This window comes from Schistocerca americana, chromosome X, assembly GCF_021461395.2.
Source record: "Schistocerca americana isolate TAMUIC-IGC-003095 chromosome X, iqSchAmer2.1, whole genome shotgun sequence".
NCBI classification, from domain to species: Eukaryota; Metazoa; Arthropoda; class Insecta; order Orthoptera; family Acrididae; genus Schistocerca; species Schistocerca americana.
The window spans coordinates 208285509-208302689 of record NC_060130.1 but is presented as its reverse complement, the minus strand read 5'-3'; the positions used below and the strand labels follow the sequence as shown (position 1 = coordinate 208302689).

Genomic DNA, 17181 nt, shown 5'->3' with positions numbered 1-17181 from the left:
TAACTTCGCAACACGCCCATATTTTCTGATCATGAAGGGGTTCCTCATGAAGCACAACAGGTTTATCTATGCTCCAATGTTGACAGTTTTGGGAATTAACATACCTGTATAAATGGAACCAAGCCATGTCTGAAAACAGAATGAGGTAAGGGTCCATTTCACTGTCATGCACTTGTTTTAAAACCCATTCACAAACTACTGATACTTTGTAGAGCCTTAGCGAAAGCAGCTCAGCACCTCTTTTCCAGAGGTGCACAATATTTGTTTTATCTGCAAAAGACATTTCATTAATTTGTGAACTGCATCACAACTTGGAACTCGAACACCTGCAAACTTCTGTTCAAACAGTCTCCGAACAGTACAAGTGGAATTTGTACACACATACAAATCATAAACAAACACTTGTTGTGGAATTGAATAGTTTGCTCTAGACATTGTTGTGTTCGCAAATTTCACTGTTATGCTCGTGATGCCTGTTTCACTGCTTGAATGACACTGGCCAACAAGGCACTTATGACTGTATGTATGGCCTTCCGGCTAAAACCCATAAAAAAAGGGGGTAGGGGCATAGTGCTGTCCCGCAGGACCCATTCGACAGGCAGGCGCAGCTTCTATGGCCCACCTGCAATACCCTGTGCCGGCAGTCATCAGATAAGTGGAACACCCTGTATTTAGCTTACCAGTACCAATGCTTGTGTGTTCTTGTAAATATCTTTGGCTAATATTACTACTATCGGACTGAAACTGGCCACTGTCAGGGGTAATGCAAACACAAACGATCTGAGATTTTTTAGTGCTACTATCACCTCCAAAAAATTCCTTGGTAGATTTTTGTGACGTAGTGCAGTACCACACCCAAAATAACAAAATAGTAATAATCATGTATAAATATCAGCCATGACCCATGGATCAATGTACACATAAAAAGGGAATGAAAAGTTAGATACTGAAATTTAAAAATGATGCTGTAACTCACTAACTGTACGTGTCACAAGTAAGAGGAATCACTGTAAATGTTATTGAACATTTATATAGTGAATTACAAAAGAGGGTGCTAATCAGACCTTAAAGCAATACTGCAGTGGAAATGGAAGAACGTTAACGTCAGACATGACACATGAAGTTGCACAATTCATACCAAATCAACTGTGACTTATGATTTATTAGAAGGAAACTAACATGGTAAATAAAATATTTTCAGCTGCAAAGATAATATGTACTACAATATTTGTTCAGTAATGAACAGCTGTGTAAAGCACTGTGTTTTTGTGTTTATTTGACATTCAATTTCAGTTTTAAATCAATTTAAGTAAATTGAACAATGTTTGTACCATTACATATAACATTTATGAGAAACTGGTATAAAATACAGAGAACTCAAATCTCGTTTTCTGTGTACTAATGCTTTTCTCAGTAACTGTATTATAACAAGAATGAAGCTGCACTTGCAGTATATTAAAACTTCTTGCCAGAAGCCACTGTATATTTTTACTTGCTGCTGTTTTTGTGACAAGTTCTTTTGTAATCATTGACTTGCATTACAGCACAGTACGTTTCCTTTCATAAGCTAATGAATGGCATTAATATACTTCCAGGTTATGTTATACAGAAACTTCTCAGTATTTATTGTACAGAAAACTACTCAACTCTTTGCATACTGTTATTTATTGAAAACCTTGTTTCAGTATCTTGTCATGCTGCACTATACATGGCATGCAAAAACTTATTGTGTGTGGTGTATCACCAACACATAAAATCCATTTACTCATCACTGGAAAGATATAGCTTTCCTACCACAATAAAAAATTACTTCGGTATGTTAGCTTCAGTTGGTACAGTGCAATACATGACCTAAAGAGCATAAAACATGAAATAGCCAGTGAGGTCATTCTTCACTGCAAATTCTTCAAATTATGTTCAGTGAGTTACGGTACTTCATATATAAACATTGTAAAAACTATGACTAATAACAGAAAGGTAGCCACTTCACTGCCAAGCATGAATGTTCAGCTATAATATATCAAATTTTTTATGAAATAATATGAGAAACATTGCATAGTAAAAAGAAAAACCTTGCACAAATTCAAAAACAGCATTTTCTTAATTTTTGTGTACAAACAGCAAAACATTTTCAGGACAAACTAATTTCAGAGAAGTACGTAACTTTGCCTCATTTTTACAAATAAAATGATCCATATGACTGTAATTCAGTTTCCGCTTCAGTTCTTTTGTGTTGTAGGGTGAGAAAGAGTTTTCCACAAAGTCTGCAGTGATAATACCATGTCTATAACCCAGGGATAATGAATCAGTACGTGCAAGACTTCGGGATAAAATTATCTATAATGCCGTAGTAAACTGAGGCCTGTTTTTAGCATGAAAGACATTATCGAAGCTATAATTGCCACGAATAGTTGAGTGTATTGCTTCACTACTATCGCTGGGTTGACCATGAGAAATGTGGCTCCTAAAAGAAGCATAGTGTCAAATCATGAATTTATTGTATATTCCTATGTGACATAAATGAGGGATATTTACAACTAGTCAATTTAATTAAAATTTCCATACTGAAATGTGAATATAGTGCGTATCATGAATTTCATAACAACTCATTATATAGTAATGTTTTGCAACATATGCCTCACTTTTCTGATCCTGCAACAGCAGTGGACTGTCTCTTGCTGTGAAACAAAAGAATGGTCTGAGTGCACTGTCATGATGCCTAGTTTCAGGACAAGCTGCAATGAGTTATGGAGGGATTTTCTTGCAATACTACACCTAGCTCAAATGCATGCATCCAAATACTAGTTTTCTTGCAACTTTCTAGAATTATTCCATTTTATTTCTCGATACGATGTTATATGTGCGTAGTTATGATGCCTAGTTTCAGGACAAGCTGCAATGGGTTATGGAGGGATTTTCTTGCAATACTACCACTAGCTCAAATGCGTGCATTCAAATACTAGTTTTCTTGCAACTTACTAGAATTATTCCTTCTTATTTCTTGATACGATGTTATATGTGCATAGTTTGTGCCTTTCTGTATGAGTTTTTTACATAGCGATTGTCGGCACATTTGTTGATTGAACCTCTACTTGTTTTGTTATAGTGATAGGGAATGCTTATTCACTGACTGTTGATTTGTGGAACATTTCTTTGCCTTTTCCTGCTTGAATCCTTAGGGCTGACCTGTTTGCCACTGATGCTGATAGTCAAGTGAGCTGTGAGTATTCCAGTGTAGATCCAGTCACTGTTTTGTCACTTTTGCATTGAGATTTGGTTCCCCCTTTAACTCAAAAGCATTTACACTGTACCAGAAAAAACTAGCATTGTTTTGTAAATACTTTTGGATTCGCCACTGCTCTCCTCCCATCTCCCTTCGTCCCAGTTTTAAGCCTATGACTCATAATGGGGGACAGCCTCTACATGCATATGTAACAGATTTTGCACAGCACTTTTGAACAGTAGTTGAGACTGATCGAGCCCTCAGGGCCAGCTGTGTCATATAGACGAAATACAGAATGGGCAGTGCACCGAATCGGGTGAAGGAGAATCAGATTTAAGGCAAAAATCTTGACTGTAAACAACTGGTTTTTCTGTCCCTTTAAGTTGTTAACAGTTACCCTCTTCACCTGCGTAATGACATACTGTTCAAAACAAGTATTGCCACCACTCTCATTACTTACTGTTCGGTTCCCCCTGAATCTAAGTCCACACACATTCACAGATCTGCAGGTGGCGCAAAACTTTTTTTTGATCAGTTTAGTCTTGTGGTCACACAGGCACAAGTCACATGCAGTCATGTCGAAAATGATAAACAGTAGCCAACAGTGCCCAAACAGCAGTCGGTACGCCTGACTTGGCTCGCCCCTATGACAATGTCTGTCGTACTCTGCGAACAATCCAACATCTAAGAAAATAAAAACAATGTCATAACCTAAATATGAAGAGAGGTGGTATTTTAACACTCTCCCCTTTTCCTTCCCTTCATGACCACTGTGCTTTCATGCCATAGCTACATTGCTATGCATAGTTGCTCTGCTAACAAACATGAAATGTGTACAGTATAGTCAGTGATTTTTCTCCAGTTTTCTATACTGAGATAAAGACACACACATTTGATTTGCAGTTTTGAGGTGATATGAGTGAACCTTTGTGGTGAAAGTAATTTAATTATTTTATGTCACTTATTTGTCATAGATGTTCTAGCTCAATATTGATTGTTCTCAGTAGTTCAATGAAGAACATAAATGTAATTATACTAATAAGCCATAACTACTTACTAGTGTTATGTCCATATTAGTGACAGAAGACTGATAGTGCATCACAACAGCAAGAACAAACAAAATGAAAAATGGTAAAAAAAAAACAAAAAAAAAAAAAAAAAACATACTTATGTTTCGTAAATGGAGCAGTAATGTGACCCCCATCTGACCATATGAGAGGAAACACTGATGCCAATTAAAAATGTGAAGAACTAACCCACTGATGATGCCTTAAAGTGAAAAAAGGCGAAACATATCTGGGAGAATAAAATACAGTGCGGCAAGAGAAGGCATTTCTTATTTAGAAAACAAACATTTCTGTGCTTGCTGTGAAGGATGGCCACGCAAACAAACTCATCATATATGTGAATAGTCTGTGTCATTGTTGCAACTGTATGATGTTAGATTTGAAGACAAAAGTCTATAAAATGTGCTATCTCAAAATCCTTGTTCTATTTCTGTGTGACATCTGTGCCATAGCACATCATCTTCACGAAAAGTATATTTTTAGCTCTCCACGAAATGCTTTCACCCTTACTTGCTGTCCCACTGTTGAATGGACACTCCCCTGTCCACACATACAGCAGGCGAGTTCATTTTACATGTATTAGTACGGTGTGATGGGTGAGCTGGCTGTTGGGTGACTTAACAGTTCACCAGCCAGGGAAAGCTCACTAGCTGAAAATGACTGATGTTTCCTTGATTATGACCAAGCATATTCTTCGAGACTCAGTGTCTGAATTTAAAAGGTTGATGATCGATATTGTTGGTGAATACATTACATCAGAAATTCATGCAAAAAGATGAAACTGAGTTATAAGTGGCACAAGAAATGGTGATTGCTGGTTTCCTTTGTCACATGTTGGCTGGGTCCAGAACACTTCACATATTTTGTTTTTCCATTGCTGCTGCAATCTAGCAGTAGTTGTATCATAATTGCATGGTGGAGCTAAACATTGCACGTTGTGCTGGCAATGCCAATCATGGATTACATCAGCTTTTCCTCTCTCACGTTTCTCCTTTCTGCAATGGCCTAAAATATTCCCCCAACTCCGCCAACACTCGTGGAGTGAACCATTTGTCTTTTGTGCGACTTATAACTCATTTAGTCACATCAAATGTCAATGGGGAGAAAATGGGACAAAGTCAAGCGAGACATCAAGTATGAACTTAGAATGAGGTAAACCTTACTAGGAAAAAATGTAAAATTGGGGAATTTTTAGCATTGATCTCATGGGTTTTTCACAAAGGCTTTGAATTTATGGTGTAGAATTATGAAAAATGTAACATCAAAGTTTCACTGTAACTACACACAGCATATGGAAGCTAATTTGATATTTCAGTATAGTCACAGAAAAAAGTCAGACTTATTTCCAAACAAAAGATTGATTCTGGTTATCAGTGATTGGAAACTATGTATGCAACAAATAAAACAATCCCTGAAATCTGAGAGAAAACATATGAGGAACATTATGTATTTGTAGTCATAACTTTTCACACTTTTCACTTGTTTGCAAGAGAAGAAAACTTACATTTGCTTGTTGATAAGCAGTAGATTACTGATGCAGTTTGGATTTAATTGGTTTTGGCAATTTGTTAATAACATGCCATATTCACTAAAGTACTGTTCACTGGACGCGCTGGTTGCTGGGATAAATAAAATACATCTTGTAACTGCAACCGTCCCTAGTAGATTCCTTTCGTGTTTGCTTGAATCATCTCCAGGGTTTATTAAAATGTAGAGATCTTCCTCTGTTGTGAAAGATTTGGTATTCATCCAGTCCTTGAAACAATCTCTTTATGTGGGTGCCAATGACACTACACTTGAAGGCTTAGTGATGATAGACAAAAGAAACATAAGTAATACAGAACTGATCTGAAAATTATGAACTTTAACACAAGAAACATGTGATTTATGTTGATGAAATATTACGAATTATAGTACTTCCATTTCGTTATAAGACAATATGCACTAACTATGGTTATGTTAATGATTACATTTTTTATGTGCATAACTTGCACACATTTGTCACACACTGCTAAGAACTTCTTGCTTTTCATTTATGGCATGCTTAATGAGATCGTGGACATAAGGCCAAAGGAACATAGTAATTTTATGTTTACACACAATTACAACCTTCTCACAAAGAAAAGCGAGGGCTCAGTGTTATTTCTTTGTAGTTCCTGTTAAAAAATACATATTACCTAGGGTATGGTCACTTCTTTTCACTCGGCTAATATAACTGATGCAGGCAACATATGCAATTAGACTGTGCTCACCCCATCTTGCATTTTGTGCTTGCTTACTCAGTCATGCAGAGCTCTAGTGGCAATGTTGAAGTAAATCACAGTAAATCACTATCTTACCCTCTTAAGAGACCTAGAATTGTTTTAAGTTCAGTGATGAGCTTTTGAAGAAAAGCACTCCAAATGTCGTTTTTGGAGGTTTGTGTATACACTGAGACTACAGAAGTCACGGGATAGCAATATGCACATATACTAATGGCCATAGTATCATGTATCCAAGGTATAAAAGAGCAGTGGATTTGTTGAGCAGTCATTTGTACTCAGATGATTCGTGTGAAAAGGTTTCCAGTGTGATTATGGCCACACCACGGGAACTAACGAACTTTGAACACAGAATGGTAGTTGGAGCTAGACACATGGGATATTCCATTTCAGAAATTGTTAGGGAATTCAGTATTCTGAGATCTACAATATCAAGAGTGGGCTGAGAGTACCAAATTTCTGGCATCACCTCTCACCATATACAAATCAATGGCTGTCCGCCTTCTCATAACGGCTGAGTGCAGCGACGTTTGTATAGAGATGTCAGTGCTAAGAGACAAGCAACACTGCATGAAAAAACTGCAGAAATCAGTGTGGGACATATGACAAACACATCCGTTAGAACCGTGCAGTAAAATTTGGCTTTAATATGCTACGGAAGCAGATGACCAATGCACATGCCTTTGCTAACAGCATGACATCACCTGCAGCAACTCTTCTGGGCTTGTGACCATATTGGTTGGACCCAAGATGACTGGAAAACTGTGGCCTGTTGAGATGAGTCCCAATTTCAGTTGGTAAGAACTGATGGTATGTTTCAAAGGTGGTGCCATGGACACAAGTTGTCAACAAGACACTGTGCAAACTTTTGGCAACTCCATAATGGTGTGAGCTGTGTGTACTTGGAATGGACTGGGTCCTCTGGTCCAACTGAATTGACGATTGATTGGAAATGGTTATGTTTAGCTACATGGAGACCATTTGCAGCCATTATTGGACTTCATGTACCAAAACAACAATGGAATTTTTATAGATAGTAATATGCCATGTCACTGGGTTGCAGTTGTTCATGATTGGTACAAAGAACATTCTCGACAGTTTGAACAAATGATTTGGCCACGAAGATTGCTCAACATGGATCCCATTGATCATTTATCGAACATAATTGAAAGGTCAGTTCATGCAGAAACTCCTGCACAAGCAACACTTTCACAGTTATGAACAGCTGCAGAGGCAGCATGGCCCAAAATTTCTGCAAGAACTTCCAACATGTTGAGTCCTTGCCACATTGAACTGCTGCACTAAACCAAGGGAAACAAGGTCTGTCATGATGTTGGGAGGTATCCCACGACTATTGTCACCTCAGTGTAAATATGTTAAACAGCCATTAGGGGTTTATCATAATTTATAATGTGTGCCAAGCGAGTTTCCCCATTTGTGTCTTGAGTTGCCAACTGTGACATACATTTGCAGTAAACAATGTTCATTTGTACATGATGCTGAAGACACTGAAGCAGGTAAAGCATAGCAAAGGGTAGAAATTTCTCATCTACTTCTATTCCCTTAGCACTCTCTTCAAGTCATTCTGCTAATTTACCTAGCAGAGAAATGGTCCAGAACACAGAGGGCTCTCTGCTTCAACAGCAGGGACAGGTGGGGGTTGTATTTTGCTGGATGTGTGTCCACATAGGGATAAGAAAATAATTGAGATCTGATAATAAGAGGTCTCTATGTTTGACAAAGTTGGAGAAAGTACTATCTGCCAGAGGGTTAGTAACTTATTGTTGATCCAGAGGATCATGCATCAGTGGGCAGAATATTGGCTGCAGACGAGGGACAAGGACAGCAAAAGAAATGCCTAAACTATGATGTTCCTATCGTAACTCTCAGAGACAGGATTCAGTCAAACTCATTCACCTTTGTGTAGGACATACACCTGCCATGCATAGCTTTTTGCTCTGGTAGAAATTCTCTCCATTTTGTTGTACTCATGGCATAGAAATTTCAGTGCAACATATTTTAATAGGGTGCATTTTACCCCATCAGTTCAGACAGTTTTGAGATTAATAAATAATAACAATAATAATAGTTAATAAAAAGTAGAGAACAGTTATGATGGTTTTAATGCCTCAAGTGTTCCACATATATGCCACTCCTACCCCACACACTTGAGCTCAATGCATGGAACATTCATACAACAATGTGAAATTCTTAGAAAAATTATTCTTTGAGATGTTGTTCAACTTGCGTCTCACATTGGCTTGAATGTTGGTTATCTTATCCCTGTTGACCCTTCATGTGAATTTTTGCTCTTTGTCATTTTGTGGTAGATTAATGTTGATAACACCAAGTCTCGTCATCTGCAATGATTTTCATGGAAACAAATTGTTCACCTTGCACGTTTCAATCAAGTTGCAGCAGCCATCCATGCATTGACGTTTTTGTTTAGGAGTCAAGGTGTGTGTGACAAACTCTGCATACACTTTTCTCTTCTTCAAAACATACTGGAGAATGTGTATAACACATATGATTTACAGGTGTTGCTTCATTGCAATTTGTGATAAAACAGTGTTGACACGCAACAGCTGCACATCCACACTGTTGCTCACAACTGTGATCAATACACATCTGTTGTTTACAGTTGTTGAGTTAAACTGCCACTATAGTTGCTGTGCTGATGGTGCTTATATGCCAAAAATAAAATATGTCTTGGGAGTTTTTGGATGCATGGAGTATATTCAGATAAAATGACAGCAGCAGACTTAAGTGGGCACAGGTCTTCTGTTTTAGGGAATAATGATACCAGTAGGTAAAACACATACACATAACTCATAAATGATGGGTTAAAAAGAATATACTTCCTGAAGAAAAATGAGAGAGAGAGAGAGAGAGAGAGAGAGAGAGAGAGTGTGTGTGTGTGTGTGTGTGTGTGTGTGTACATGCACATACATACACACTATCATTCCTTACAGATTTTTGGTGACATTGTGAAGCACCCTATATAAAAAAGCTGAGTTTTACTGTTCAGATCATGAATGTTTTCTCCCAATGCCTATGCTTTAGAATACCATTATTCTCATAGTGACATGTTAACTGTAAGTAATCTCTTGTTAATCAACTTTCCTCCACTTGTCTCCTATCTTTCCCGATCATGTCATTGCTTCAGATCCAAATTTTTTTCTTTTATCATCAATAATAAACCAGATATTTTGTATTTCCATTTAATCACTACTCTGTTTATCCATTCTTTAACAAATGCAGTTTTTTCTGATATTCATTTTGAACTGTAACTGATGTCTGTCAACTCATGTTGCTAGACTCTTAAACTTTCTCCTGCTTTCCACATAGTACTTTTTTCAGTGCATTTTATTTGGATATTAATTTTTCTGGATTTTCAATAATTTAAGTGTTTTGTGTGGTTTAATTGATTTGCTGCATATTGTTTTGATGAATACCACACTCATTTTTAGAGCTAGAACTTATATACAGACCATGTTACAATTTTTACCATCAGTGTGTTCCAGGACACACACACACACACACACACACAGAGAGAGAGAGAGAGAGAGAGAGAGAGAGAGAGAGAGAGAGAGAGATACTAAATCTAGTACAACTGCTAAAGCTGTAGTGGAGTATTAAAAAGACAGCATGTCTTATGAGAGATTTTAGGAATGGAGGAATTGGTATAAGTTGGCTGGTAGCGACTTGTTTCCATGTAGTGCCAGTCTTAGTAAACAGGACTGTTGCTAGTAGCATTGTATAGTAGTGTATGGTAACTTATTCCAGTAAGATTTCAGTTTTGACTAAACAGAATAAATGAAACGGTCATGACCTACGTGTCACCTCGCTTCTAGTAAAAATGGAAAATACAAAATACAAGCAGATGTTTGTTTTGCATACTGTCTGCCTTCGAGGTGTGTGTGTGTGTGTGTGTGTGTGTGTGTGTGTGTGTGTGTGTGTGTGAAGAGAGGGGGAGGGATATTGTGTTTGCATCACTCACAGCAGCTCAAGTGCAGAGTTATTGTGTCTGCATAGTACATTTTCACACTGATGTTTTGCTATTGATAAAAATAGTGAATAAGCTCCACAGAAGTAAATATTTTGGGGTGAAATAATGTGCTGATTGAGACATGAATTGTATAAAGCCTTATCTGTGTGGCTGTACTCCTGTATTCCATTGAATGAGAAAGTGAAATAGCGTTAATAACTTCAAATATTTTACTCAGTTTCTCTTCTTCCAGATGTCATGACTGAATCAATAACAGATGTTGATAAAGTTTTGCTACATTTGGAAGCAAAGGAGTTCACTGTTGAACCTAGCACACTGCAATCACTGCAACAGCTAATTCAGTGGGTAGCAGATTTAGCACTTAATCTTTTAGCAAGGCTGCCAGAGCAACGACAGGTCTCAAACAAAGGCTCTGGTGTAAGTATATAAAACTGTTGACAGTAATGAGAAATTATTCCACATTTCATTTAAAGTAAAATATCATAAAATAAAAGTTTATAATGTGAGTATTTCATGTAATATTAATTCATATTTATAATGTAATATGCTATGAAAGTCAATATTTGATTAAAATTAGCCACTTTTCGCACTGATTCCCACCATCACTTTTTTTTAAAGTTTGCAACACCAATTCATGACTGAAATAACATGTTTCAGAGCTGGGTGCAAGGAGTGCACATCCCTGTCTATGTCTCACTTGTGGTTGGTTGGATTGAGCTCATATGACATTGGGGCCACACATACACCTTCATATTTTTGAAGTGTTCCCTAAACCATTCAGCTACAATTTGGAAGCAGTGAGATGATGCATTTTGTTGCTGTATATCTGCTTTGGCTCATCATAATAGTCGAAGGCAATCTCTGCCGTTAATACACTATTGCCCATGAAACTTGACCCCTACAGCAGCAGTTTTCCATGAATTGGTGTTCACACAGCAAAAAATTCAGTGTGTGCACACTCTCCAAGGATTGTCTAAGAGTTTATGTACACAATCTGGTTCCAATCAAAAGTGCAGGTATTTCATGTCTTGTATACACTACTGTCCATTAAAATTGCTACACCAAGAAAAAATGCAGATGATAAATGGGTATTCATTGGACAAATATATTCTACTAGAACTGACATGTGATTACATTTTCATGCAATTTGGGTGCATAGATCCTAGAAATCAGTACCCATAACAACCACCTCTGGCCGTAATAACGACCTTGATACGCCTCGGCATTGAGTCAAACAGAGCTTGGATGACGTGTACAGGTACAGCTGCCCATGCAGCTTCAACACGATACCACAGTTCATCAAGAGTAGTGACTGGTGTATTGTGACGAGCCAGTTGTCGGCCACCATTGACCAGACATTTTCAATTGGTGAGAGATCTGGAGAATGTGCTGGCCAGGGCAGCAGTCAAACATTTTCTGTATCCAGAAAGGCCCATACAGGACCTGCGACATGCGGTCGTGCATTATCCTACTGAAATGTAGGGTTTCGCAGGGATCGAATGAAGGGTAGAGCTACGGGTCGTAACACATCTGAAATGTAACTTCCACTCTTCAAAGTGCCATCAATGCGAACAAGAGGCGACTGAAATGCGTAACCAATGGCACCCCATACTACCACGCCGGGTGATATGCCAGTATGGCGATGACGAATACACGCTTCCAACGTGCGTTCACCACGATGTCGCCAAACACGGATGCGACCATCATGATACTGTAAACAGAACCTGAATTCATCCAAAAAAATGAGGTTTTGCCATTCATGCACCCAGGTTCGTCATTGAGTACACCATCGCAGGCGCTCCTGTCTGTGATGCAGTGTCAAGGGTAACCGCAGCCATGGTCTCCGAGCTGATAGTCCATGCTGCTGCAAACATCGTCGAACTGTTCGTGCAGATGGTTGTTGTTTTGTAAACGCCCCCATCTGTTGACTCGGGGATCGAGACGTGGCTGCACGATCTGTTACAGCCATGCGGATAAGATGCCTGTCATCTCGACTGCTAGTGATACGGGACCGTTGGGATCCAGCACAGTGTTCCGTATTACCCTCCTGAACCCACCGATTCCATATTCTGCTAACAGTCAGTGGAACTCGACCAACGCGAGCAGCGATGTCGCAATACGATAAACCGCAATCGCAATAGGCTACTATCCAACCTTTATCAAAGTCGGAAACGTGATGGTACGCATTTCTCCTGCTTACACGAGGCATCACAAGAACGTTTCACCAGGCAATGCCGGTCAACTGCTGTTTGTGTATGAGAAATCGGTTGGAAACTTTCCTCATGTCAGCACGTTGTAGGTGTAGCCACCAGCACCAACCTTGTGTGAATGCTCTGAAAAGCTAATCATTTGCATAGCACAGCATCTTCGTCCTGTCTGTTAAATTTCACGTCTGTAGCACGTCATCTTCGTGGTGTAGCAGTTTTGATGGCCAGTAGTGTATATTGCACTATATTTGTGTGTGTATGTGTGGTGGGGGGGATACAAAATTGAAATCAGTCGTTTATAATGGATGGGCAGTTAACTTCCTATCTACAAATGCAACTTATTTTTAATTTTTGCTGTTTTTGTGGTCTCCAGTCCAAAGACCAGTCTGGTGCAGCTGTTTATAGCTGCTGAAATGGAGGAACTGACTTATTTTTAATGGAACTATATATACATATATTTCTGTGGTTTTGGAAAGAGCCTTTGAAGAGAACTTTGATATAACTTGCATGGAACTTGATCAAATGGTAACAAAGTTAATAGTGTCCCAAACTACTGCCCTGCCTTCAGTGGAAGGTATCTATAAACATCTGCCCTGCTGTACCAAATGTAAGCAGATGTGTAATTCTGGTACATTCTAGAAGCACATCAGTGTCCACTCTGCTGCTGTAGCGATCAGACAACTTGCTCATAAAGCTATTCAGACTTCCACAGTGTATATGACAGTCCAGAATGTGACTATGGTTTTTGTTAGTGGCAAATGAGCAGTGCTGTAAGTGTATGCTAAAAGGTATCCTTGTTTCATCACACCTCAGCAGCCTGTCTTTGCAAACATTACAAAAGAAAGAAGGAGTGGGAAGTGTGAAGAATAAAATATGCCTGTGACAAAGAATGGTACTGATGGGGTAAAAATGCAGCTAGTATTGTAGCAGTGGTAGCACACAACTCACATCTCACAATCAGGCAGCTTGGAACATATCCATTCCTTCCTTGTTGCACACCATCAGCAGCTTCATCCCAATGAGCTTCAAAATTGATTGCAGTTCTCCAAATGGTATCTGTGGAAACTACAAAGTGGTGTGCTGTTCCTGTGCAAAATTTTCTTCACAGATGAAGCATCTTTGCCAATCATGGGCAAATCAATCCACGCAATATTCACTACTTGTCAGTTCGAAGTGCTGAGAGAATTTGGGAAATAACTGCGTCTATCAACAAGTGGTGCAGACTTTCCAAGAATCACATAAATTGTCCTTGTTCCATTGACAAGATTCTAAAGTATCTACAATACTTAACAGATGCGCTTCAACAGGTACTGGAAGATGTACCAATGGAGATAGGCAATCCATGTGGTAACCTGCAAGACAGTCTCACCCATTTCGCATGGATAATTACAGACTTTCTTAACAGAACATTTGGAGATTATCTTGTAACTATTTGATGAAGTTCCACACATGTTCTGTTGTTGAAGTGTTCTTAGAAGGCTCCTGCCAGTGCCACAGAAAAACTGTAAAGGTGCCATAACTCAGCAGCTACAAATGTGAAATCTGTTGTGTACATCAGAAAATTTGCTACATTGTTCACTATACCATAGCTAAAATGACATCTCAGTACATTTACTAACAAAGAGATAGAGGGGCTGGCCAGTGCTTACCTCAGCTCAGTACAGCTGATAGACACACAAAACAGAACAGAAAATTTACGTATCCTAGCTTTCGGAACTTTGTTCTTTTGTCAGGGAGGACAGAGGGGAAAAAAGGGGAAGAAGGGAAAGTGGATTCAGTTACTCACAACCCAGGTTATGAAGCAACAGGGGAAAGGTAAACAGGGAGGGTAGCAATATCTCCATTTCATTACTGTTGTATTAAAACCTTATTTACCTGTGTCAAATGTTCAACTTCATTGACACATTTTGTCACATTGTCATGTTAACTCGTGAACATAATCACAGGATAGCAAATAAAGCAACCTTTTCAAAAACTTAACATGTTGAGTGCAGAGCTGCTTTTACTGTGCTTTGAGGCTTTTAAGGTGACAGTCCCTCATGCAGGTGGCCACTTGATGTGTTTTGTGTCAGTGTATAAATGGGCACTTAATGGTGCACTTGCCAGGGCAGCAACTCATTCAACAGCAAATTTTTTACACGGTAACATCTGTGTCCCATGTGGCAAATATGCCACATAGCACACAGATGTTACTGTGGAAAAAATTCGCTTGGCAGTTGCTGCCTAGCTGGGTAAGGTAGGTGCACCACTTGACAGTTGTTGAGTTGGTGTATAAATGGGCATTTTATGGTAAGAAGACAACCTCCAAGAGAAGACCAGTTAAAAAAAGCCACAGTTCTGCAAGGAGGGGTTAGTTTCAGAGTGATATTTTCTAAAAACTTTGTTGCCCATTGTAGCAAACATGTCAGGAAGGGAAGACAGTGCTACATCGAGTGCATTATTTGTAACACATTAATGTCTCCATTTTTTGTAAAATGTAAACTTTCATGGCTGGAAATCTCTCAAATAATAAAATTTTATGGGCTATTATGCCATGTTCGAATGGATTTCACCTGAAAACCGCAACATTTTGCCACCATCTGCAGAGAGGATATTTTCAAGGGGTGTAGTAGCTTCTCGGAATGTCTGATTCACACCCTGGCTTGCTACTGATGACAGCAAAATTAAACTTACACATGCTTCTGCGCCATGGTTTGATGTCACGTTATGAATGTGCGACCACAGTTGACCACTGTCTACTGTTGTCGTCCGCTGTTGCTATCACCCCTTGGTGGAAGACCAGTACACATCATCTTTGGCACTGAAGTCCAAACATCATTTAGTTTCACACCCTCCTCCTTCCTACTGGAATTTCAGGGTTGTTTTACAATCTCTGTGGCCTCTCTGTATAATCTTACATGGTATCCGCTTGTGGCTGCCCAGTACTTGAGTCCTAGCAAAATGAGTGTGGCGGGCTCCTGGCTGCAAAGCATGTTCCGCAGCAGCTGATCTGTCAATCTCCTCTCTTTTGTGAATGCCCTCGTGTTCATCTAGTCAGTTTTTGACTATTCTTCTTCTAGTACCCTGGCACACTTCCCCCCAACTACACGGAATCCTATAAATTCCTGCTTTTTCCAGTGGTAGGTAAGCCTCCTTGGCCCCTTTTTGGTGATCTTGTATCTTCCGGGTGAGTTTGTTCATTACCATGATGTTCATCTTTTTCAAGATTTTTCCTATGCGGTCAGTAACTTCCTTAATAAAGGGCAGGAAAACTTTTGATTTCACCGGTGTTTGAGCATTTGTATGATTTCTACTTGGTGGTCTTAATGCTCTTTTCACCTCAGCGAACAAATAACCATTCTTGAGTAATGTATTGGTGAGATGTTTTTATTCTGCATTAAGCAGCTCTGGTTTGAATGTTGACAATGTTATTATTACCATATGTGGGCCAAACGGATTCTTACATAAAGAATTCAGCACATTTTATCAGTAAATTAAATGGCATAGTGGTACAGCTGGAATACGTATTAGTCAGTTTTGATATGGTATCACTATTCATTATGGTTCCTTTCAATAAGGTGTTACAACAGCTGAATCAAATTTTTCCTCCCGATGTTGCAGGACTGTTTAAATCAATCACGTATTTCAAATGGAGCAATGAGTTCTATGAACAGATGGATGGTGTCACTATGAGGAGCCCACTAACCCGAGTTATAGCACACTAATTTATGGAAAAATTTGATAAGCAAGCATTGGAAACTGCAAAGAAGAAACCGAATATTTGGTTCCAGTATGTGGATGATGTTTGTTTTGTGGCAGTGTGTCAGGAAGGAACTGAATCATTTCCACAAACACCTCAACTGGATAAATTTGAAGATTCACTTTATCATGGAGGAGAACACAGGCAGAAGATTGCGTTTTCTTGATGTGCTAGTTTTCAAGAAAGAAGGTGGTATCTTGGGCCACACGATTTACCAAAAACCCAAGCAAGCAGACCATTACCTACACTGGGATTCGAACCACCACACACAACAAAAGTGAGGCATAAAAAAAATGTCGGCAGATAGAGCAAGGAAAATCTCAGAAGTAGAGCTGCTTGACGCAGAATTAAAACATCTCACCAATGCATTACTAAAGAATGGTTATTAATTCGCTGAGGTGAAAAGAGCATTAAGGCCATTGTGTAGAAATCGTAGCGATGCTCAAGCACTGGTGAAATCAAAAGTTTTCCTGCCTTTCATTAAGGAAGTTACTGAGAGCGTAGGAAAAATCTTGGGAAAGAGGAACATTGTGGGAATCTACAAACCCACTCGGATGATACAAGATCACCTAAAATTGGCTAATTATACTTGCCAACCACCAGAAAAAGAAGAATTTATACGATTCCGTGTAGTTGTGGGGAGGTGTAGTGGGTACTACAAGAAGAACAGTAAGA

General features: G+C 39.0%; 1 protein-coding gene across 1 annotated transcript in view; it reads left to right on the top strand.

The window, feature by feature from the left end:
* The window catches only part of LOC124554840 (mediator of RNA polymerase II transcription subunit 16), a 314031-nt gene that overhangs the window by 251343 nt on the left and 45507 nt on the right, over positions 1 to 17181 (top strand). Inside the window, exon 12 of the mRNA XM_047128502.1 lies at positions 10793 to 10977. Coding sequence (XP_046984458.1) covers positions 10793 to 10977 — 185 coding nt within the window. The remainder of the gene's footprint in view (positions 1 to 10792; positions 10978 to 17181) is intronic.